Source organism: Stenella coeruleoalba (genome assembly GCF_951394435.1).
Source record: "Stenella coeruleoalba genome assembly, chromosome: 13".
Taxonomy (NCBI): Eukaryota; Metazoa; Chordata; class Mammalia; order Artiodactyla; family Delphinidae; genus Stenella; species Stenella coeruleoalba.
The window spans coordinates 85280259-85303293 of record NC_137159.1 but is presented as its reverse complement, the minus strand read 5'-3'; the positions used below and the strand labels follow the sequence as shown (position 1 = coordinate 85303293).

At 50.0% G+C, this 23035-nt stretch overlaps 1 protein-coding gene across 6 annotated transcripts in view; it reads left to right on the top strand.

The window, feature by feature from the left end:
• The window catches only part of RNF144A (ring finger protein 144A), a 115853-nt gene that overhangs the window by 72033 nt on the left and 20785 nt on the right, over nucleotides 1-23035 (top strand). For all 6 annotated transcript variants that reach the window (XM_079940112.1, XM_079940111.1, XM_079940113.1 and 3 more), the window contains 4 exons: nucleotides 4010-4155; nucleotides 15970-16074; nucleotides 16212-16272; nucleotides 21979-22186. In XM_079940112.1, coding sequence (XP_079796238.1) covers nucleotides 4021-4155; nucleotides 15970-16074; nucleotides 16212-16272; nucleotides 21979-22186 — 509 coding nt within the window. In that variant the 5' untranslated portion in view covers nucleotides 4010-4020. The remainder of the gene's footprint in view (nucleotides 1-4009; nucleotides 4156-15969; nucleotides 16075-16211; nucleotides 16273-21978; nucleotides 22187-23035) is intronic.

Sequence of the window (23035 nt, the reverse complement as noted above, 5' to 3'; positions counted from 1 at the left end):
TTTCTCTTATTGTGCATTGTGATTTTCTTTGCAAATTCCTGTTTCAATTTTGCAGCTGTTCAATGTTTGCAAAATCATATTCAGCCCATCCTGTGTGTCGGGAAGGTCGTGATGGGCTTAGACAATGTATCCTTTTTTTTTTTTTTGGTAAAATATGTCCAATTGTTGTTCCCATTGAATCATGATTGTGAGCTCACCTTAGAGAGTGTCTACTCTGTAGGAAAGAATACTGACAAGTTGCCAGGAGACCATGTCTGACCTGCTTCAAGGCTGAATCATGGGGCTGGGAGGTGAGAGGCTGCAGCTAACCTGTGCCCAGGGCAGTGGAGGCCACACTGTCTCAGGTCAAGGGGAAATCATGGTCCAGGAAGAAAGGAAGTGAGAGGTCAAGCCTTGCAAGTTGAACTGAGGGTCATTATAAACAAGAAAGGAGCCAAGCTCAGAAGCTGGGGGAGAGAGAATTGTCTGAGGAGGAACCAGCCAGGATGGGACCAGTGGTCCAGGGTGAAAGGCAGTGAGTGGGGTCAGGGCCGTGGGCTTCAAGGACTATGTCAAAGGGTTAAGTCCCTGATTTCTGCCATTTGGGGTGATGTCCAGCCTTGGAGCAACCTGCACAGCAGATGATAAAGCAGGAGGCTTCTGAGGTTTTGGTGTTTGCTTCTTCCAAAGATGACGGCCATCAGCGTGAACTTCCTAAGACTAAGTCCATCTCACCATCTCTCAGTTTTTCTCCTCCCCTTGGTTCATATGGGTTAATGTCCAAGCTCTTGAACCCGACAGAGCCTAATGACCTTTACTTACCAGGAATTTTAAACGTATTCTTTCTCACTCACTCTTCACAAGTGTACCTGGGAGGTGATGGTGTGTACGTTTTACAGAGAGAAAAACACTAAAGTTCCTCGAGGTTGAGTAATTTCTCCAAAATCACATGACCAAGTGGCAGAACAGGAATTTGGACCCAGGTCTGCTGGGTGACATGTCATCTGCTGCTCAGTGCCCTACAGAATCTGGACCCCAGACCTTTTGGACAGTGTCCACTGCAGCCTTTCCCCAGCTCTCCAGGACAGAAAAGCCAATTAAGCAACCTCTGTCCTCTTGGGGACATTTCCAGTCTTAGGCCGTTTCTCAATGCTTCCAGTAAAGCTTTGTGATCCCTGATAGGGCTTAGCTAACAGTCTTAATCAAAACACAGTTGACACTCTGTACTGTGAGCTTTAAGAGATATTAAGGATTAAAACAAAAAAAGGTGCTGAGAAACATACAGAAAAAAGTCTTGGCACCTGAGCCCAGGATCCAGGCAACACTGGACATTTAAAATAATCATAATAAGCATAAATTCAAGATGCAGGGAGATGTGCCAAATGAAAATGAACTCAGGGACAGGAGGAGCCTTGATTCTGGTACACTTTGCACCCCCAGATCTCTGAGTGACCCCCAAATCACCTAAGTGTTCTGGTGCCCTTGGATGAAAGTCAAATGATCATGTTTGTTTAAATTAGCCGGAAGGCTCCAACCCACCCCAAAATTACTTGAATTTGTGTCAGAGTTCTTTTCTAACAATGGAAAGTGCACTTACTTTAGACTAAGTCGCCCACAGATACTAACTGTCCTGGGAGGAGGCTGCTGTCCATTCCCTGCCCCGACCTCGGATTTCCCGCCCTCACTCCTAATGCCGATTCCCGCCGGAATTCAGTAACTCCCCTCACTTGCTTGAGCTCTTATAGGTCAGGGTCTCCTCCGCTGCTCTGCCACCCTGACATCACTCATGCACCTGGGTCGTGTGTCACCGTGTCTTACCTCCTCTGTGCCTTCCCAAGACCATCGCAGAGTCTCTTCCCCAGCTCACACGTGCCTTCCCCGCCCCCAGCGCCCTGCGTAGAACCCACAGTGGTTCGTCCTAAGTAAATATTTGCTTAGTGATACCCGGTGAGCTGTGACTGTCAAAACACGAGAAATGGATATAATTTTTTTCTAAAAAAAAGTATCATGACAGCTCCCTGACCCCAGAAATAACTTGCACACCCAGCCCCTGGCTGGTATCATCAGAGGCCTTCTCACAGGTGGATAAACTATGGCCAAATGAGGCATCCCAGGGGAAGGGACGAGGGTTTACTGAGCGTTGCCATGTGTGTCAGGTCCTTCATATGATCTCTGCTAATCCTGCACCAGCCCTGGGAGACGGAGGTTGTGGCCCCATCACACGCATGAGCAGACTGAGGCTGACAGTGGCCAAGTAAGCCAGCACCCTACTAGATCGGGGTGTTCTGTTTGCCCTGGAGGAGCAGAGTTCCTTCTGCCCCTATGGTGTTGCCTCCACACCCTGTTGCCTGGTGAAAGATGCTGGGTTACCTCTCTCTCTTATTTTGATATCCACCCCCTTTTCACCTGTATGAAATGTAACCTCCCCTTAAAACTCAAGCCTTATCTCCCCTGCGAAGTTCTATCCGGAAGATTCTAGCCCAGGCTGATTTCCAGTTTTCCCGAGTGCCTTGAGCACTGATTTCACACATAATCCTACACTCTGCCTTGTGTTATCAATTAGCTTTTTATTTGGCAAAGGATGTTCCTGGGTTGAATCCGAAGACCCTAAGGTGGGGAGCTCTGTCTCACGCATCTTTGAGACTTTCCAGGATCCGAGAGCCGTTTTGTGTACGTTCTGGGTGTTGGTTGGTGTTGCTTTGTCTTGTTTTCTTTCCCTTCATGTGTGTACCTTGGTCGTTATGCGTACAGTCTTCTGCTGTACATGTGGAGTTGAACAAGACAAACCCTCTTTTCGTGGCCTCACAAACTCGGGGGGAATGTAGGTGTGTCTTGCCATCCAAATCTTTTCATGCCTCAGTTTAGAGAGTGAGGTTAGGGGTTCAGTAGGGAAGGATACCAAATTCTCTAAATCAGTTTAGATCCTGAGATTTGGATAGCAGATAGTGAGAGTTTGGATGGCCGTGGATTTTATCTGAAATTTTAACTGAACCTTTCTCAGTTCTGAGTTTGGGGGGCAAGGGGCTGCTGGTAGAATAAAGCACATACTTACCCACCACAGGTGCAAAATAAGTGTTGTAAGGCTTAAATCAAGTCGCAGGGGGTATGCTAGGAGCAGGGAGCCATTTCCCTGGATGCAAGAATTCAGTCAATCAACAGGAAATTATTGAGGCCACCGTGGGTCAGAGCCGAGCTAAGAGCTGGACACTCACACCTTCTCTGTTTCCCTCGAGCAGTAAGCAGTGGAAATCGGTGTGTAACATAGCAATAGGAAGATGCCTGTTATCAGGGGAACACAGACCAGAGGTGGATGTGCACAGAGAATGTTGGGGAGGGTGGGGAAGTGAGGACTGTTCCGTGGATGATTGTAAAGTGTCTGTCACATACCGGGCACTGTTGGACGCACTTGACCCACATAAATGAACAAATCTGCCAAAGGGCCTTGCCTCCCTGAAACTTAAATTTTAGACAGTCTTCCAGGACTTCGGAGGCAGCGGTGCTTGAGCTGCTTCTGGAAGGTCAGGTGACACCTGGGTGGTGAGGACAGAAACCAGTGTGGAAGGACCATTCTACTGGGAGGGCACAGAGAGGCCAGAACTCCACCAACTGGTTTCCCTGGGATATCCCTACAGCAGAGACTGGAGAACACTTTGATCTGATTAGTAACTATTTTAACAAAAGCTTCCTTTGCCGGGTTGCTAAGGTTCTGCCCTCCTGAGCTGGGTGCTTCGTTTAGTGGATGGTGTCTTCCTCAGTACCCATCGGAGGGGTGGAGGGAAGGATGCCGATGGGTAGATCACTCGCCGTTTTGAATATTACCATCAATACGGGAAGGGAATCACCCACAGGTTCAGATCGGGGACCTCTGGCTAAAACTTCTCAGAGGACCCAGACGAGGACTCTAAAACCCCGGGCCCCTCAGTGTTCACTTGGCCACCCCCCAGAGCCCCAGTTTCAGCCAGGAGTGACCCCTGCCTCAGTTCTGGTGGAGGCCACAGGTGTCTGATGGCTTGTGCTTCTCTCGTTTCAGACTAATCTGCCATGACCACAGCACGGTGCCGGCCCACCTGGGACCTGGCCCTGGACCCGCTGGTGTCCTGCAAGCTGTGTCTCGGGGAGTACCCAGTGGAGAAGATGACGACCATTGCCCAGTGCCAATGCATCTTCTGTACCCTGGTGGGTCTTGCAGAAAACGCCAGTTTAAAAGAATTTCAGGATGAGCCTTTTTCACTTTTGTTTTTGGAGACACCGTGCAGCCCTTTGCCCTCACTTTTACCCAGTTATCGGAGGGATTCTCCTCCAAATCAGTCAGGCTCCCCAAGCAGGTTCGATTGCAGGCGCTCGTGGTGCAAAAGTAATCAGTTAAACAGAATCTTAGGAGCTGGGAACGCAGTTGAGAAACCCTGAGCATGGCGTGTGCGCTCCTTTCTGGAAAGGCAAAGCTTCACCACAGCTCCCTTTAAATTTAATTGAACAGTGACATGACTGAGATTGCAGGGGTGCTGGCCTGGTGAGTGCGTACGGTAGAACAGTCAGCTCTCCGTGTCAGCCGTCACTGCTTTAGTGCTAAGCCGGAGAGGCTGCATCTTGAAATCACATTTGAATTTCCTGAAGATGCAGCCAGCGTCACCGTGGGCCAAATGGCCTGCTCTTAATGCCTGTAGGGGCTTCTGTTCCCATCAGGCCTCTCTCAGACCCAGCATTTTACCTATCAGAAGAGAAACATGAGGGTGTAGGGTTTGTTTTGAGTTTGTCTCGTTTAATTTTGCTTGGTTTTTCTTCCCATTCAAGAAATACAAAAAAAAAAAAAAAAAAAAAAAGAAAAGAAAAGTCCGGAAAAAACAATTTTCCTTTAAACTGTGAAAAACTAAAAAAGTTTCTGAATTTGACTACTGTTATAAATGGACTGTAGGGACGGCCTTCCCATGTATGGTTCAGACGTCTGGACTGGGTTCTGTCCCCGACAGCCTCCTCCTGATTTTCAGAGACTTCTTTCTTCCTGCCCCTATTTTACAGACCTTATTCTGTTTGCCTCTGTTTTACAGACCTTGTCTGTTTGGGACCTATGTGCATTCAATAGCATCATCTGCATTTTACGGATGAGACGGAGCTTTCAATCGTTTAAGTCTGGGTCTCTGACTTCCATTTATGTTAGACACTGGCTTCCTGAGGGCACGGTTCTGCCCCCAAATGCCTGGTTTGCAGCGGGGCCCACGATAGATAATCGGGAGAGGCAGCTGGGTTGAACCGCACAGAGTCAGCCTCAGCCGTGTGCTTAGCAGCCGAGAAATGTGCCTCATTAAAGCCCCAGGAAAGTAACTTCAACCTGGACCACCGGAAGTTGCTTTGGGCTTTTTCTGAGCTGGGGAAGGATGGGAGGGAGAGAGCCCTGGGGGGAGGTGGGTGGAAAGACAGACGTGCAGCCAATGAACACAGAGAATTGGGCTTGTTTTCATTTCTGGAGGATGAGATGGTCCAGCGTGGGGATGGATCAAAGGGTTCTCTTTATGCAAGAATTGCCCCCTCTTGCCTGAAGGGGCGTTTTCCGCAATCTCAACCAATTGGCTCGATTCTCCTCTGCAGATGTGCCTGTAGGCGAGCTTGCTGCCACTCGTGTCCCCTGCCTGCGTCGTGTGGGGAGGGCCTCACGGGCCCACGACTTCTTTTCTTCCACTGTGAGGTCGCCCATTCACCCTGGCATGGTTTTACCCAGCCTTTCATTTGTTGTCATTGTTGTTTTAGTTTTCTATTTCTAGAGCATAGTAGTGAAAATAAATAGGCAAGTCTAATTCAGATCAAACATTTAATTTAAGTCAGGGACTGTGAACAGAGGAAAATAACATTGTTTTCTCAAAGAGGGGTTTGCTGGGAGCGCTGAGAAACAGGTGACAGCTGTGATTGTTTTCTCACAGCCATTTATTAAAAATTAAGATGTTGAGGCAGGCTTACTTGTGTCCGCAGCTCCCTGCACCGTGAAGCACAGGAAACACCTGCGTGTCGCAGACTGGGGGAAGGCGCCCATGTCCCCTAGGGCTTCCGTCACCTGCTGTCCCCTCTGTGTAGGCCTCAGGGGCCCCCAGCCAGCAGAACTGCCATTGTCTTCTTCCTGGGGACAGACCTGGGAAGGTAGGAAAGAGTGAAGAGAGAAAACTGTGCAAAGCTGAAAGGGGGCACTCTTCAAATAAAACACTACTAGAGAATTATGGGCTTTAGGTCTGAGGTAGATTGACCTCAAGGAGGAAGGGGCTCAAGGGGAAAGCCTGGTGTTTGGGGTCAGGCGTCAGGGCACTGAAACGCAGGCTGTTTCTGACCTCAGCTTCCCTTGTGTGCCTCATCTGTATAATGGAGCTGAACGGAGTTTACCCTAAGGTTCAGGAAGGACGTGTGAAGGAGTTGCCACGTGGAGGCTCAGATCCTCTCCATCTCGCTTCTGAACTGGGACTTAGAACCGCAGGGATTCGAGGGAGCTCTGGGCAGCTTTCCCCAAGCATGTGTCCTGAGGAACACTTGTCCTCAAAGATGCACTCAGACAATCTGTGTGTTTCAGTGGATTTACTAAACACAGCATACCGTGTCCCTCTCTCTACCCTTACCCCTGGGACGCTCTGGGTGCCCAAGAGCACAGAGAAAGCCCCGAGGAACCCACACGAGGGACAGCTGTTGATTTAACCTGCATCTCCCCAGATTCCTCGAGCACCAGAAGTGTGTGCCTACCACGTACTAACGTGGCGTGACCATGACACATGTTCTGGGGGATTTCCCTTGTTTATAGGGGGCCTGGTGGCTTTAGGGTGAGTTCAAAGGTCATGGAGAGGCTGTGCACGGGGCCGGTGGGGCGTGACACAGGTAGGAGGGGGATGCACTGGTCCAAGGGTCTCAGTGGCTGGAGGGACCCTCCCAGCCCCGTGCACATTGCAGGTATGATGCTAAGCTCCAGGGGTTTGGAGATGTGACGCCCACCAGGTAGCTCAAAAGGTCAAGTTTTGGCTGAGTGTGAGAATGAAACTTAAAGAGATAAACGTAAACATTTGTGTGCAAAAATGTGAAATCTTCAAGTATGACCATCAGTTTCTGTGCAAAAGTACTGGGAGGAGAGAAAGGGTTGTTGACGTTTATGTCAAAACATGTCCTTAAACTAAGATCCTGCACTGAGAGCCAATCCCACCTCCATTTCGTCAGCCTATGTTTCTGGTGGCCTGGGAGATGCCCCGTGGACCAGAAGCTAAAATGTATGACATTTTAAGCTAAAATGAAGCCCATCAAGGCCATTGTGGTCTCCCCTATACTTGCAGCATCCTATAACATAGAACGTTTATGGTGTTTCACTGCTGACAAAGCAGGGTCAGTGTGACAGCTCGCAGCACTGGAGGGGATCTTCTTGTTCCGAAGGTTGGGGGGACTTGAGGCTCAAAGACGTGGGGTTTTGTGGTTCTCCCCTCAAAATAACACGCCCCAGGGATCAGGAAGGTGGAAATGTCTGTTTTCCGAGACCCAGAACTTCTGACTCTTTCCCTTAGTTATGTTTTCTCATCCAGAAATCCAGCATGTGAAGAGATGGACCTTGACTTGCACACCTTAACATCCCCATCAGCTTTGCACAAAGTGGGTGCTTGGTCACTTCCATTCTTCAGTCCTTGTCAAGCGCCAGCCTGTGCCAGGTGCCCTGGGTACCTGGGGGAGATGAGAGCTTCCAGTCTCTACTCTCCTGATCCCATGTGTAGGCGCGAGAGAGGTCTGGGTTGCTGTCATTGGGATGGAAAGACTTGTAATCGCAGTATAAACAGAGGTATGTGACGACACAGAGAAGGGAACTCACCCGGCAGGCTTCAGGGGGTCACTTGAAGAAAGCGTGATGGATAGAGCCCCATCAGGAAAGGCAGGCAAAGGACGGGGTGTCATGGGGGGTTCCCACAGTGACATAACTGGCAGGGACTAGAAGGGCATCAGGCCAGAAAGATGTGAATGTGCAGCTGTGCTTGGATGGTGACGTGCAGAGAGCAGGGCAGCTTGGGTCATCCATCTCCCACATGAGGCCAGAGATGTGCAAGGAGCAGAAAGCTTTGGGCCTAGAAAGTGCATGAATCTTCCAGTGAGACCAGCTTCTCGGCAGGGCATTGTTTGCATAGACAGCCACAGTTTGGCTGTAATTCACAAGTGTTGACTAGTCCTAGGGTCCGCCCCACCATTAACAATGGGGGGCCCTGGGCGAGTCCCTTTCCCCGTCTTCTCTGATGCCCTTGTCCAGGGAAGGAAAGTGGAACTCTTTAGTCTCTGAGCTCTCAGACTGCACGGACATTGTCACTTGCCAGTCCCACTGGCACTGCCTTTGTGTAGGCATTAAGAGCTTCCGGTGGCATGAGGATCCTGCCCGTGACCCAGGAAGCCTGCAGAGCTGGGGCTCCCAGCGATGGTAACAAAATGGTAGCAGCTGCAGACGGCATGTCCTCACCCTGCGCTGTCCACAGGTAGAGCGAGGGCATCTCTCTCGGTGACTTGTGGGTAAGGAAGACACGTGTGTTCCCAGGGAACCCTCTGGCCTCCTTGGCTGTGTGACCGTCATTGCTCCTGTTCTTGGGGCCGGCGAGGTGGGGCACTGCTCACAGGCTCCGCAGGTGTGGTTTTCATTTTTACGTCTGGATTTAGGGTCCCTCTAAAACTTCCCCTTGTGGGTGAAAGAACAGCTTCTCTGATTGCCGGTGGTCTACCCCGTGCCTTGCGACATGGCCGCACTTCCCATAAGACCCTGCCAAGTGGGCAGGATTCTCCATCTCCTAAAAGGGACACTGCAGCTCAGAAAGACGGGGCCAGCTGCTCTAGAACGTTCACTGGCTGTGCCTTGACTCCGGTGCATTTGGTTTTTGCATTAAAACCTGATGCCTGTGCATTAACCATGCAGAAGAAAGTGCTGACTCCTGGTATCAGCTTTGCTGACAAACATAACAGAGAACTGAAGGGCTGCTGGGAGGCATTTGCAGGCCATGTCCTGGGTCACGGGCACTGGGCTTCCTTCTCATGCCCCCAGATCTCAGTACCTTCCTACCCAGGAAGGACACTTGGGTCCCTCTTTCTCTCTCCTTGTTTTGTGCACTTGATTCTGAATCTCAAAGCCGACCTCCCTGTTCTCTTGCAGGAGGCCTATCCGCATCCTGCTGCAGTCAGGGTCCTGGAACCCTGCCCCACTGATGGCAAGACACCCAAATGGGCATTCTCGGTCTCCCCAGCCCCTTCTTATTCATGAGATAAAAGACAAACAAAAGTCTTGGTTTCTCCATTCGATGGAATAATCTTCAGTCCTTTGGAAAATCTAGACAGCTGAACCTAACGAGACTGGGTGAACAGAGTACCCCTCTGTTAGAATTAGCCCTCAGGTACCACCTATTCTGAGCAGTTGCCCATGTACTCCCATTGTCACACCCTCAGACCCTCAAACTCATCATATCCTTGCATCCCCTTCTCTCACGTGCCTTCTTAAATTCACATGCACACAACACACAGATCCCACACAACTGCGCACGAAACACACTCATTCTACTTTCAGGAAGAGTTCAACCCAAGGTTTATCTGTTGCTTCTGCATTGCCGGCCTCCTGGACTGTTGGTGCAGAGTAAATGAATATCTGTTGAGTGGATGAAACAGAGGACCCCTTTGTGTCCCTGACTCTGATTTCCATGTTAACCCTGCCCACCACAGCCGGCTCTGTCTGGCCTTCCCTGGGAGCTCTTGGTGATGCAGGTGTGGTTTGGTGAAACGCTCATACTTGCTTCTCTGCGGCTTAGGAGAAGAGAGACCTTGTCCTACACACACGGCATCTCCTGCAGCTCGTTTAGAAGCCCGAGGGTGAGGAGAGCGCCCTCCCTGCGGAGGAGAGAATGGTGTCTTCTCCCCAGAAAGGCCCAAGGACAGCCAGGGAGCAGAGCACTGCGGTTACCTGGAGCAGGGCTGACTGTGGGGCTGCACCTGGTCTTCAGCAAAGCCGAGGGGTCGGAGCTCAGGGGAGCTTTAGTCCAGGAGACAGCAGATCCTGTGGTCTGTCAAGAGCCGAGGACAAAGAGAGCACAGAGATGAGAGTTGGGTTTTGTTTTCTGGGGGTTTTCTTTTGGTAGAAAGTACGTCTGCATTTTGTTTTCCTCTAAAACTTTTACAATAGCAACCTTCATACTCTGGACTCCCCTGCTTTGGGTAGAGTCCCATTCCTGCAGTCTGGAGCAGCGTCGCGGCCAGCACGTTCACCACGGGGCCGGCTGGGTGGCCTGCTCAGGTTTCCAGCCCCTGGTGGCATGGCCGGGGGGCGGGGGGTGACGCAGGAAGCATCCTTGTCATGCCTGCTGTGCCAGGCAGCGGCTCCTGCCTCCCTGAGGACAGCTCTGTGAGGAAGGGCTTGCCCTCCCCGCCTGCGGAGATGCCTGGGATGCCACGTCGTCCAGCTGCTCTTTGGCAGTGACCTGAGGTCCGTGCCGCCCTGGGTCTCCCCTCCTCTGCACGGCTGCCGAGTGTCTGTGTCCATGCGGGTGTCGGCTTGTCGTGTGTGTGAGCGCTCGGCTCCCCAGTTGTTGGCATCTGCCTTTCCCTGCGGCGTTGTTAATCCCTTGCATTCTACCAGCACTCACAGGCACAGGGACTGGAGAGATAAACAGTTCTTGCTTTCAAAGAGCCTGCCTTCTAATGGGGAAGGAATGTAAGCAGACCCTCAGTGATGGAGGCCGAGGGGATGCCGGGCAGAACACGTGGTGCGTGTGCGGGCACCATGCCGGAGCACTGCGGACCCTGGGGCACCGACTGTAGAGGCACCCTTTTCTGTCCGCCAGGCTTGTCTCATTCCACACCGTGGAGGACGGGGGCTCAGAGAGGCACAGCTCCGGCTCCAGTCACACATCTGGCAGGCGGGTTCGCTGGCATCCCAACCCAGGGCGGGGATTCCGGGGTCCTTGCTGTTTGAACACTGTTCGTGGGGGTCCCACCACAGTTGTTTGGACCTGCCTGCATGGACTGTTTGTAAACAGTGGATCTTGGTAAGCAGAAGCTACTCAAGCACCTTTGAGCACAGTTTCTGGAGGTTTCTTTCAGCTGTTAGCATCATCAGTAGCCAGCAGGCCTCCAAGGGAGAAAGCAGATGAAATTCAGGCTTGCTGCAGACTTTACATCAGGCAGCGGTGTCTGCGTGGCCCCCTTCTCCTTGGCAGAAAAATTCTGGCACAGCGGAGGTACCTTAGCAGATCAGCAGTGCTGCCTCTGCCTTTGGACCGGGTTTCAAAGACTTGGACGACAGAGTGGAAAACGAAAGGCCTGGAACATTCTGTGGCTCTCAACAGCCCCCCTCCCTCCTCCTGCCCTTTGTGTGGTAGACGCTCCTTTGCTGGGACGTCTTGTCCCTCCGGCCAGCTTTCCATCTCTGGGATGCCTTCCTGACCACCCGCGCCCCTGAGGTGGGACCCCACTGGAGCCCCCAGCACAGTGCGTCTTAAGGATCTGCACCCGCATCTTTTCCCACAGGGGCCTTGGGGTCTTGATGTCATGGAATGTCCTGGCATCCAAGCATCAGGGACACATAAAGACACAGTCTAGTTTGACTCAGACTTCGCCACTTTAAAATGCATACAATGCTTTGTACTGAAAGAAAAATAAAAAAACCTCATGAGGTAACAGAAAATAAGTAATAAATGATTGCTTATGAAAGAATTCTTGATTGGGGAGGAAGAAGACACGAGTTTAGAAAAACAAAACCCTCACCTCTTTGGAGTCCGGCACACGTGGGTTTGAGCTCGAGCTCCTACGCTTACAGATCGTTTTTAACCTCCCTGAGCTTTGTTCTCTCCTCCATAAAATGGGAGTGATTAACACCTCCTAAGAGCCTCCCGTTTATTTAGTTGGCTAACACAGGTAGTGATGAACACAGGGTCCTGAGGCATTTGGTTACAGAGAGCTATAACTAATATGATGGTAGGAAGTATCAGTACATCAGTGTCTGCCTTTGTCATGTATATTTTGACTGAGGTTTCTCTGGCGTACTTTTGTGCTCGTTTCAAGACATCTTTTTGCTATTAGATTGAAAACCATAGCTTGTGAGTCACGGTCTGCTTTATATCTGGAAGAAGCCCGGGCTTGTTTTCGGTGGGTGCTTGGTCAGACACTTAGATCCTCATCTCTTCTTATATAGTAAACAAACGGATGCTTCCAGAGCACAGTCATTTTGCAAATTGCATAGCGGCCTGCTAGTGGCATAGGACGGACGCTGCTGGGTAGTCCTCCGCAGACGTGACGCACTGCTTGTTGATATGTGCCGTCTCTTCAACAGCGTCGTTCAGACTCGGAGATGCCCCCCGGGTGTGTGCTTCACACCAGCTTTCATGGTTGCATTTTGTAAACCTTCTCTCGTCACGTACTTCTCTGCACAGTACTGTGAGAGTTTTCAGCATTTTATCAGTTTATGGCATTCCAGTGTCCTCCAGAGACTCAATGTAGACAAACTTAATTGTAAAAAGTAAAATGATGATCTTGTTGCTAAGGTTCTGACTTTCTTTTCACCTATGACTGTAAGGCATCTATCACCCAGAGAGACACACCGCAGGTAACAGCGGTCCCTCTCACTTAGCTGGTCTGTGTGTTGGGAATTGTGTCAGGTGCTTTTGCATAGTTTCTTTCTTACCGTTGCAAAAGCCCAGCAAGATGGGCATCTGTATTCTGTAGTCAAGGGGGCTGTGGCCCAAACTCTTCACGTAACCGGTCCGCGGCTCTGCCTGGAAGGGCAGGGATTCCAGGTGTCTCTGTAGCTCTGAAGCCTGCGGTGTTTCTCTGCCTCAGCCTCTGCCCCCAGCCCCACACGGGACATTCGCTTTCCAGTCACCTCCCACCGTGAACAGACCTTGCTGTCGGGGTTCAGCACACCACCAAACCCTGGTGCCGTCCTCCTGAAGAGGTGCAGGCCTGATGGAGGCTCGGCGTGACCCCCTCCCTCCTCCTCTGCCCCTCCCTCGTTCTGGGAAGCTCCCGTGTTGGTTTTGATGAGTTTACCTCTGAAACCTCTGCCATCTTAGGCCTCAGAGGCAATGCTAGGACTAGGCTCATCCTTACTCGGTTCTCTGGAGCTCTCTTCATCATCACTGCATTGGTGAAGCATAGATGATCTGGGGAAAACCTGAGTTCAGGGCCCGCGTGGTCACAGGGAGCTTGGATAGGACAGAGGCATACAGGGCCCTTGGGTCGTAGGCACCCAGGCTGCAACTGACACGTGGAGTCTTAGCATTCTGTTCAGTGCTCTTGAGAGAGGCTGTAGGAGGTGGGTCTTTTCGAGGACTACCTTGATTTCTATTTTTTAAAGGAACTGCCATCTTTAGAGTCTTTAGTGAATGAAATATTCTGGTTTTGCTAAAGTGGTGAGAATTACCCATTTAGATCAACTGTCATTTATATATTGAGCATACACTCTTATCCATGTAGTCTTCTAGACTCTTTCTCTTTTTGTTTTTTAACATAAATGTATTTACTTATTTACTTATTTATTTTGGCTGTGTTGGGTCTTCGTTGCTGCGCACGGGCTTTCTCTAGTTGCGGCAAGTGGGGATTACTCTTCATTGCAGTGCGTGGGCTTCTCATTGCGGTGGCTTCTCTTTGTTGCACAGCACGGGCTCTAGGCACGTGGGCTCAGTAGTTGTGGCACATGGGCTCAGTAGTTGTGGCTCGCGGGCTCTAGAGCGCAGGCTCAGTAGTTGTGGTGCACGGGCTTAGTTGCTCCGCGGCATGTGGGATCTTCCCAGACCAGGGATGGAACCCATGTCCCCTGCATTGACAGGCAGACTCCTAACCACTGAGCCACCAGGGAAGTTCTCGACCTCTTTCCCTTGCACAATATTTTTTCAACTCCACCATGATGTAGGCTGAACCACCCTAAAATGCAGATCCAGAAAATGAGGCTGGTAGAGAGGCAGACTTGTTCAAAGCACAGAACCACTGGAAAGTGCAGCTGGATCTGATTTTAGGCCCATCCATTCCTAGGAACCATGCATTCTTATAATGAAATGGATTAGACATTTTGCCGGGGGGAGGAAGAGGCTTAGGAAACAGCTTATGTGCTTTCCTTTTTTTTTTTTTTTTTTGAATTTTTGAATTTTATTTTATTTATTTTTTTATACAGCAGGTTCTTATTAGTCATCAATTTTATACACATCAGTGTATACATGTCAATCCCAATCGCCCAATGCATCCCATCACCACACCCCCTGCCGCTTCCCCCGCTTGGTGTCCATACATTTGTTCTCTACATCTGTGTCTCGATTTCTGCCCTGCAAACAGGTTCATCTGTACCTTTTTTCTAGGTTCCACAAATATGCGTGAATATACGATATTTGTTTTTCTCTTTCTGACGTACTTCACTCTGTATGACAGTCTCTAGATCCATCCACGTCTCTACAAATGACCCAATTTTGTTCCTTTTTATGGCTGAGTAATATTCCATTGTATATATGTACCACATCTTCTTTATCCATTCGTCTGTCGATGGGCATTTAGGTTGTTTCCATGTCCTGGCTATTGTGAATAGTGCTGCAGTGAACATTGGGGTGCATGTGTCTTTTTTTTTTTTTTTTTTTTTTTTTGCGGTACGCGGGCCTCTCACCATTGTGGCCTCTCCCGTTGCGGAGCACAGGCTCCGGACTCGCAGGATCAGTGGCCATGGCTCACGGGCCCAGCCGCTCCGCGGCATGTGGGATCCTCCCGGACCGGGGCACAAACCCGTGTCCCCTGCATCAGCAGGCGGACTCTCAACCACTGCGCCACCGGGGAAGCCCCTGCATGTGTCTTTTTGAATTATGGTTTTCTCTGGGTATATGCCAGTAGTGGGATTGCTGGGTCCTATGGCAGTTCTATTTTTAGTTTTTTAAGGAGCCTCCATACTGTTCTCCATAGTGGCTGCATCAGTTTACATTCCCACCAACAGTGCATGTGCTTTTCTTGAATCGCTGTGACACGTAATAGTGTTATTATAATAGTGTAGTGGTGGTGGAATTATGAGCCCCAGTATTACACTGGGCTGTGACTGAAGGGAGGTTTGGAGACGCTGGTGAGATATTGTGCTTTGTTGTCCCTTCTCTGAAAGGTCTGGTTTCCCATGCTCTTTGAGTTCTGATGTAAGCGCTTCAATGTTTGTCTCAGTCACAAATGGTAGTGAGCTTGCAACTAGGGAAGGTCATGACCTTTCTTCTACTTGTTGTTTACAAAGGCTTTTTAAGGGAGTATTGGATTTTTACGACTAGCAGACAGTGAAGCAAGAGTAAACTGGCATTGGGAAAGGCCTCCTCGCTTTGGTATGAACTTTGCTTTGTGTCCCTCACTGATTTTTCTGACTTACTTCAGATGTCCAGCCAGACTGCCAAGTAGCGGAAGGTGGTAGCAAGTAATTGCCCAGTAAGTAAGGGGTCCCTGAAGGAGGATGGGCAGCCATACCTGGGTTCTCGGTGTGGGGTGCAGGGGCGACTTAGAGGCAGGCGAGGCTGGCTTGGAATCTGGGCTCTGCCCTTGCTGTCTGGGTGAGCTGGCAGTTCCTTCTTTGGTGACTCAGTGTTCACACCCGAGTGATGACATGGTCACACCTTTCCTGCGAGAATATTCTAAGGAGCACGTGAAACAATGGAATATAGGGGACTGAGCATGGCGCCTGACGTCTGATGTGTGTCTGAGGGACGCGGCTTCCCTGCTTCCCTCGATGCCTCTGCTCCTGACCTGGGCGCACTGGCATGGTGTTTGCCGAGGTCGGGTCCAGGGGTCCAGCCCGCATCCCTAGTCCCGGTGCAGAAGAGGTACCACGCAAATATTTGTTGAGTGAATACAACCCCTAATTTGGTCGTTGCTATGGCTACATGGTAAATATACAAAAAAATGCATTGGAACAATGTTCTTGATTTGCCCTTTTTTTTTTTTTAATGCCTCGCTGCTCCTTCAGCCTTAGGGAAGTAAAGATGTTTACAGATATTTCTCTGTTTTGTTTTTTCTTTTTTTCAGTGCCTGAAACAGTATGTGGAACTCTTGATCAAAGAAGGATTAGAAACTGCAATTAGCTGCCCTGATGCTGCCTGCCCCAAACAGGGCCACCTACAGGAGAACGAGGCACGTTCAGCTGGGAAAACTGGGGTGCACGAGCCTGGGCTCCTCAGCGGATCGGGGGTTATGGGTTCTGTCTAGGCTGACCTGGCATTGTAGTCTAGCCCTCAGATTGTTATACTCCTTTTTCTTTTTTCCCTTAGATTGAGTGTATGGTTGCAGCTGAAATCATGCAAAAATACAAAAAGCTACAATTTGAAAGAGGTAGGTGCCCCAGTGTCGTAGCCCGTGACAGAATCCGGGTAACTTCGGGGAGTGCTTTGGGTGATTGTGATTATAGATCATTTGGCTACAGCAGAAGTGAAAACATGGATGTAAATTAGACTTCTAAAGTTCGGCTGTCGTTTGAATTCTCTGCAGAGCTCACAGCTGGAAGGCCTCTGTTGGGGATCTAGTTAGAACAGGAAAGATTCGTGAAACACAGCTTGCTTCTAGGGGTTTGGGATTTGGGGGGTAGTTTAAAGAGACCCTCGTGGGGCATTATTCTCCAGCCAGGTTAAGGCCTAACAATCTGAGAACTAATTCTTTGACCTCCGGAGAATTTAAGAGATACAAAGGCCTGGAAGCAAGTCCCAAGGTCACGCAGGGTGGAATCGTGGCGCTCGCCATCCTGACCGCACACACGTCCATAGCCTTCACAGGCTGCGTCATGCACGCTGGGACCAGTGGGTGCTGAGTCCTTAGTTCACCAAGTCTCCCAACAGCCCGACAAGGTTGTCTGTTAACCTGACACCCACAGGGACTCACTGACGTGCCCTGATTTCCATCTCTGGTGGGTAGTGGGGTGGGGTGTGGACCAGGTCCCCCGCAGTGCCCTGCCCAGCCCTGCTGGCTGGAGCCGGGCCGCTCCAGAGTTCAGACACGCTGAGCGTCCGGGATGGGTCTTTCTCTTTGCCGTCTGAAATACTTCAGGATCATAACATGGTACTTTAAAGAGTCTGTGGATTCTGTCTGGCCTCGTTTTCATATATATTCTGGACCTTGGGCTCATCTGAAAAGGAGCAGAATAAGACATGGGTAGAAGATGCTCTCTATGTAAAGCTTTATTGTGAAGATGCTGCATCCGGACTGTAAAATTTTCAGCTCAGTTTGTGAGCACTGAAGTTTGCTCCCCACTCTTCCTGGACTGGTTCTCGGTCCTTGCCTGGATCAGGCATTTATGAGAGATGAAACCCTGGGTGCCGTGTTTACAGGAAAACACCATCAGGATGGGAATGGAATGCGGAATAGACTAGAGTAAAGTGTCCAGAGACTCTTAGTTTAGCTGAATGTGGAAAGTTTTCTTTTTTTTTTTTTTTTAAAGAACTGCTAAAGATAGCTGCATTTCCTCTTGAGGCTCACTTCTCAAGAAACAAAAAAAAAAAGGTAATGTGTGGCCAACCTAAAAGAAATCAAACAGGATTTTTGATGGCATTGAAATTTGTTTTCAAGAGTTTATTTATTCAAATGCCATATATTGTTTGGTTTGGGGCAGTTTATAGCTTAAATATAATGTCATGTGATACAAAAGTCAGTATGTGGAGCAATAAAATTAAGTTGGATTTCTGAGACTTTGAGCGTCTTCTGAAAACATTTTCCAGTGGGAATCTTGACAGAAAGTGGCAGTTACTTGGGTTACAAGAAAATGAACTTTCTATGACATTGAATTTAAAAACGCAGCTGGGTAAATATTCCTACATAATAATTTTAACTGTGTTATTTCTTCCGAACTTTAGCTTAGTCAAAGATTTTTTTTTTTCCTTTGCATAATAATGAACCCAACTCGACTTAGGTTAAAAAAATATCTCTCAAACCCATCACTTTAAAACATTTTTCTAGCATTACGTTCAAAGCAGCAAAACACACAAAAAGGACTCGGACTTAATAGGACCAGAGACCGGTCTGAATGAAATGTTAAAATGTTAGGGCTAATAAAATACAGCTCTTGATTATAGCTGGTCACTGAGCAAATTCTGAGACAGGATCAGTGAGCAAGTTTCAACGTACTCCCTCCCTTTGAAATTCGTTTTCAAATGAGGATGGTGACTGGATTAAAAGTGACAGTTGCCATGATTTTCTGACAACCGTTAGTTACTAAAAAGTCCTATGGTTAAAGTTTCAAACACTGTCTTCCTGTGAACTTTGCACGTCTCATCTTATATCAGAGCCTTGATTTCAATCTGAGTTTCCCCACTCCTCCAGCCAGGTCCTTGGGAAGCAGGAAGCCAGGAGGGAGGCTGTGAGGTGCTTTCTGAGCACCTACTCTCCCAACTGGAAGACCCCCAAGGCTAGGAACAAACAAGCTTCCAGGGAAGGTCCATCGCCCTTGCCTGCATGCCCCACTGGACGACACACGAGCTCCTATTTGGGCGCCGACCACACCACGCTGCAGGCATTTGTTTATGTATCCAGGGCAGTGAGAATGGACCAATATGAGTGGGGATGCTGGGCCCTTCACAGTGTGCTTCTCAAAGGACAGCTGTGTTTAAGAAAGAAAAACATCTTTATGTGGCACATATATACAATGGAATATTCCTCAGCCATAAAAAGAAACAAAATTGAGTTATTTGTAGCGAGGTGGATGGACCTAGAGTCTGTCATACAGAATGAAGTAAGTCAGAAAGAGAAAAACAAATACGGTATGCTAACTCATATATGTGGAATCTAAAAAAAAAAAATGGTTCTGAAGAACTTAGGGACAGGACAGGAATAAAGATGCAGATGCAGAGAATGGACTTGAGGACACGGGGAGGGGGAAGGGTAAGCTGGGACGAAGTGAGAGAGTGGCATGGACATATATCCACTACCAAATGTAAAACAGATGGCTAGTGGGAAGCAGCCGCATAGCACAGGGAGATCAGCTCGGTGCTTTGTGACCACCTAGAGGGGTGGGGTAGGGAGGGTGGGAGGGAGACGCAAGAGGGAAGAGATATGGGGATGTATGTATATGTATAGCTGATTCACTTTGTTATACAGCAGAAACTAACACACCATTGTAAAGCAATTATACTCCAATAAAGATGTTAAAAAAAAAAAGGAAAGAAAAACATCTTTTAAAAGAGTTGGGCTTTTTGATAAGTAGAGCTATTAGGGAACTGCTTCATTAATCTATTATGAATATACCTTTGGGAGATGGGAGTTAAGATGAGTTTCTTCTAGTGTGCAAGAAAATACACTACTTGCCTTGTGTGAAAATATATACAAATATGTATATATATATATATTAAAAGATGCAATATTTATAATAGTTATATCATATGATACAATGTATCTAATGTATAGTATAACATATATATGTAACACATAGGTAGATGGACAGACACAGATATGTGTGTATATACACATCCTGGAAAGAAAACCTCTGCTGTTGCCCGGTGTGGATTTTCCTGTTGATTGCATCCCATCTTGTACAACCAGCTGGCAGACTCCAGCCGCGGGGTGATGATGTAGAATGCCAATAGACGTCTGAGAGAGGAGCCCAGGCTGTGCCCACAGGGGCATGTGTGCCGGGCGCACGACAGAAGGGTGTTCTGAGCTAGCAGATCCATGGGGCAGAGTGTTTGCCCTCCACATCTCCCACAGGGAGTCTCTCCCATAGGGATGGGCGGTGCCATAAGGACCCAGGTCGCACAGTTGAAGTCGTTACCGTGGAAACCCTAACTGGGTTTCCTCTGCTGTGCGCTGCAGGATATAATTGGGCCTTTCATGAAAAGCTCCCCCCCCCACCCGGCGGCAGCCACGTGTGCCGTCTAAGAGGAGTGGACGGAAGATGGCGCTCTGCCGTGAGATGCAGGCAGAGGTTCTGCTGGTCCCCTCCTGATGTCACAGGCTCCTCAGAGCAGACGCGGGGAGCGGTGGGAACTGGAAGGGTCTAAACTGGACAGTGTTGCCCCTTTAGAGGCAACAGCACTAAACACCTTGCCAAGTTGGCAGGGAAACAGACCCCGCTGAGGACGTACCTGCCCGTGTCCAGCTGTTGGAAGGCCGATCGCGCACATCCCGCAGCACTGCCCTCGGGGGCCGGGCACATAGGGGCCCCGTGATGTAGGTGCGGCAAACCCTGGCTCACCCACCAGCACACCAGTACCGGAGGCAGAGCTCTTAGAGAAATTCCAGATGACGGAGGGGGAGGGCCGCCTGCTAAAAGGCACAGGACCCTGGGGCAGCGGCCGCCTCTGCATCCCTCCCTCCGCCTTCCTCCTGCCTCCTCAGCCCAGGGGCCTGCAGGCCGCTGCCCCACACACGTGCGTGTTCCCAGAAAACCACTGCCTCGGATCGGACAGCCAGAGACAGTCTTAGAAAAGCCCCCACTCTCAACTCATCGTGACAAGAGCGAACTTTACTCCTTTGCTCACTATTAGGCGCATCAGGAAGATTTTACCTTATTATAAAGAAAAACAATTAAAAAGTATCACATTTTCCTGAATGCAGGTGTTCCTCTGTATTAGCAAGTCTTCTAAAGCTTCTGCCAGACCTACCAATTTGATACTTTTGTGCTGTTGATTAATTCACCTTTTAAAAAAAAGTTAGATTAGGTTAGGAGTCGGCCAGCCATGGCCAGTGGGCCAAATTAGTACGGCCCCTGGCTTGGGGTTATAAATCAAGTTTTATTGGAACACTCATTTACGGATCAACACAGATGCCTTTGTGCTACCACAGCAGAGCTGAGTAGTTGGATGGAGACCTCATGGCCCTCAAAGACTGAAATACTTACTGTTAGCCCCCGGATTGGATGGTGAGATGGGTTTTAGTCCAGTTGTACCTGACAGGAGCTCATTCATGGCGGGCTGAATCCACATTTGATTGGGGAGCATGGCAAACACACGGGTGGCCTGTTAAGGTGAGGCCCGGACGCCTGCAGCTCATGACAGCCCCAGCCTGTTGGAGTTCCCAGTGACTACAAATCCTGTCTCTGATGTGGGTGAACCCACCCACCCTGGCCGTCGCTGGTCACGTGGCCGAGAAGCCTGCAAGTGCCTTTCACTGCTTCCAAGTTCCCAGCACAATGCAGTCCGTTCCTTCTCAAGAGCGACCCTCAGTGGCTGACTTGGAGGCCTTTGAACACACCCTGGAATCCTCTGGCCTCCCTTGCGGCGTTTTGGCCTTGCATCAGCATCCGTGTAGGTTCCTGCCCAGCTCTCCCTCCCGCTGGCCTGCATTGAGAGTCCAGTCACACTGGACAAAGGGTCCAAGGAACCAGTAACCAGGCTCACGTGAAGGACAGCTCGGGACCGTTATTTAAAGAAATGCGAGATATGAAAGCAGATGTGAAGGAATGGGAGGGTTGTGGTGTTCTGTTTTTCAAAATCAACTTCCTGACTGATTTCATCAAATCAGGCTTTTTAGTGACGTGGGCTCCACTTCAGAGGGAAAGCCTGCCGTTGAAGAGTGAATTTCATACAGTCCTTAGCTCAGGGCTTAGCTTTGAACTTGGGAGGGAGATAGTCATAAGTCAGAGGTCTGACCTTCGATGGGAAGAAGAATCAGCCATCGCCCTTCCCTCTTTTCCTTCCATCCTTAACCAGTATTTGGGGATGCCCGATGCACGCCCCACACTGGGCTAGGTTGTGAGGCTATGAGCCTGAAGGACGGTCCTGACTCCACGAAGCTACGTCCCAGGGCAGGCGGGCAGCGAGCAGCACGTGGTCCCTGGACCACAAGGCTTCCAGGATGTAGGGGCCCCTGAGCCACGAGGACTCTGGGGGTACTTGGGGATCTGCTGTCCCCCACGTGAGTGGAGTGGGAAATGGGGAGTGGCTGCGGGGGAGGAGGTAGAGCCAGATGGGTCCCGGATCGTGAAGGGGATGTTATGTCTGACCTTGATTTCCTTTTCTCCCTTAAACACGTGAAGTCCGTGTCCATCAGTCCGAAGCCCCGCCAGATCCTTGGTCCTGCGGCGTTTGACTTGCCCGTTTTTATTCCCTGTGCCAGAGGTGCTCCTGGACCCCTGTCGGACTTGGTGCCCGGCGTCCACCTGCCAGGCTGTGTGCCAGCTCCAGGAGATGGGGCTGCAGACCCCGCAGCTGGTGCAGTGCAAAGCCTGCGACACGGAATTCTGCTCCGCCTGCAAAGCCAGCTGGCACCCTGGCCAGGGCTGCCCAGAGACCATGCCCATCACCTTCCTTCCCGGGGAGACCAGGTACGCTCAGGGCACAGACTGCAGGCCGGGAGAAGGAATCAGGCTTCTCCCTCAATGTGCCTCTGGGGAGGACAGGGCTGCACCCCGGTCAGTCTCCAAGGTCAGTCTTCTCTTGGGTCTCATTCAGACCTGGATTTGTTTATTATTAAATTTTGAGAACTGATTATGTGCCTGGCACTGTGCCAGCCTCTGGAAATATAAAGTTGCATAAGAAACAGAGTACACTCTGCCCATCCAGAAAGGCAAACGTATGAACAGTCAGTTACTAGGCAGGGTTTTAAGTCCTGTGATAACCTGAAGTTTTGCCAAGACTCCATTGTGCTGAAGATGATCCGAAATGGGGGTACGGGAGCAGAAACGAGAGGGGGCAGTGGTTAGAAACACCAGAAGGATCACCAAATACAGGCTCCTGGTGCCTGAGGCCAAGGGGGCCACATGTCCCTGAAATGGGGGCCTTGGCAGGAAGGCTGCGGTAAACCACTATAGCGGTTTTGCCCTCCCGTCCCCCGCCAGACCCTCAGCCTGGATGGCCAGGTGGACACCACAGCATCACTCTGTGTACCTTGAAATTTAGTAGGTTGAAGCATAGAAACTGATCGTATTCAGCTGTTTTGTCCTCCAGTATCTGCAGTGGCATCTGGTTCAATCAGATAGAGGTGGCCCAGCGCCTGTTGAGGCCAGTTCCTGGTGGAGTAAATCTCACCATCCACCTGAAGGTGTCACCAGCCTGTCTTCCTCTGTCCCCATCTGCTGCCCCGCCCCTCTCACCACAGCTCGACCTGCCCAGGGACCCTCATGGCGACGCCGGACACACTCCTGTCCCCTGCCGACTGCACCTCTGCGCTGTGC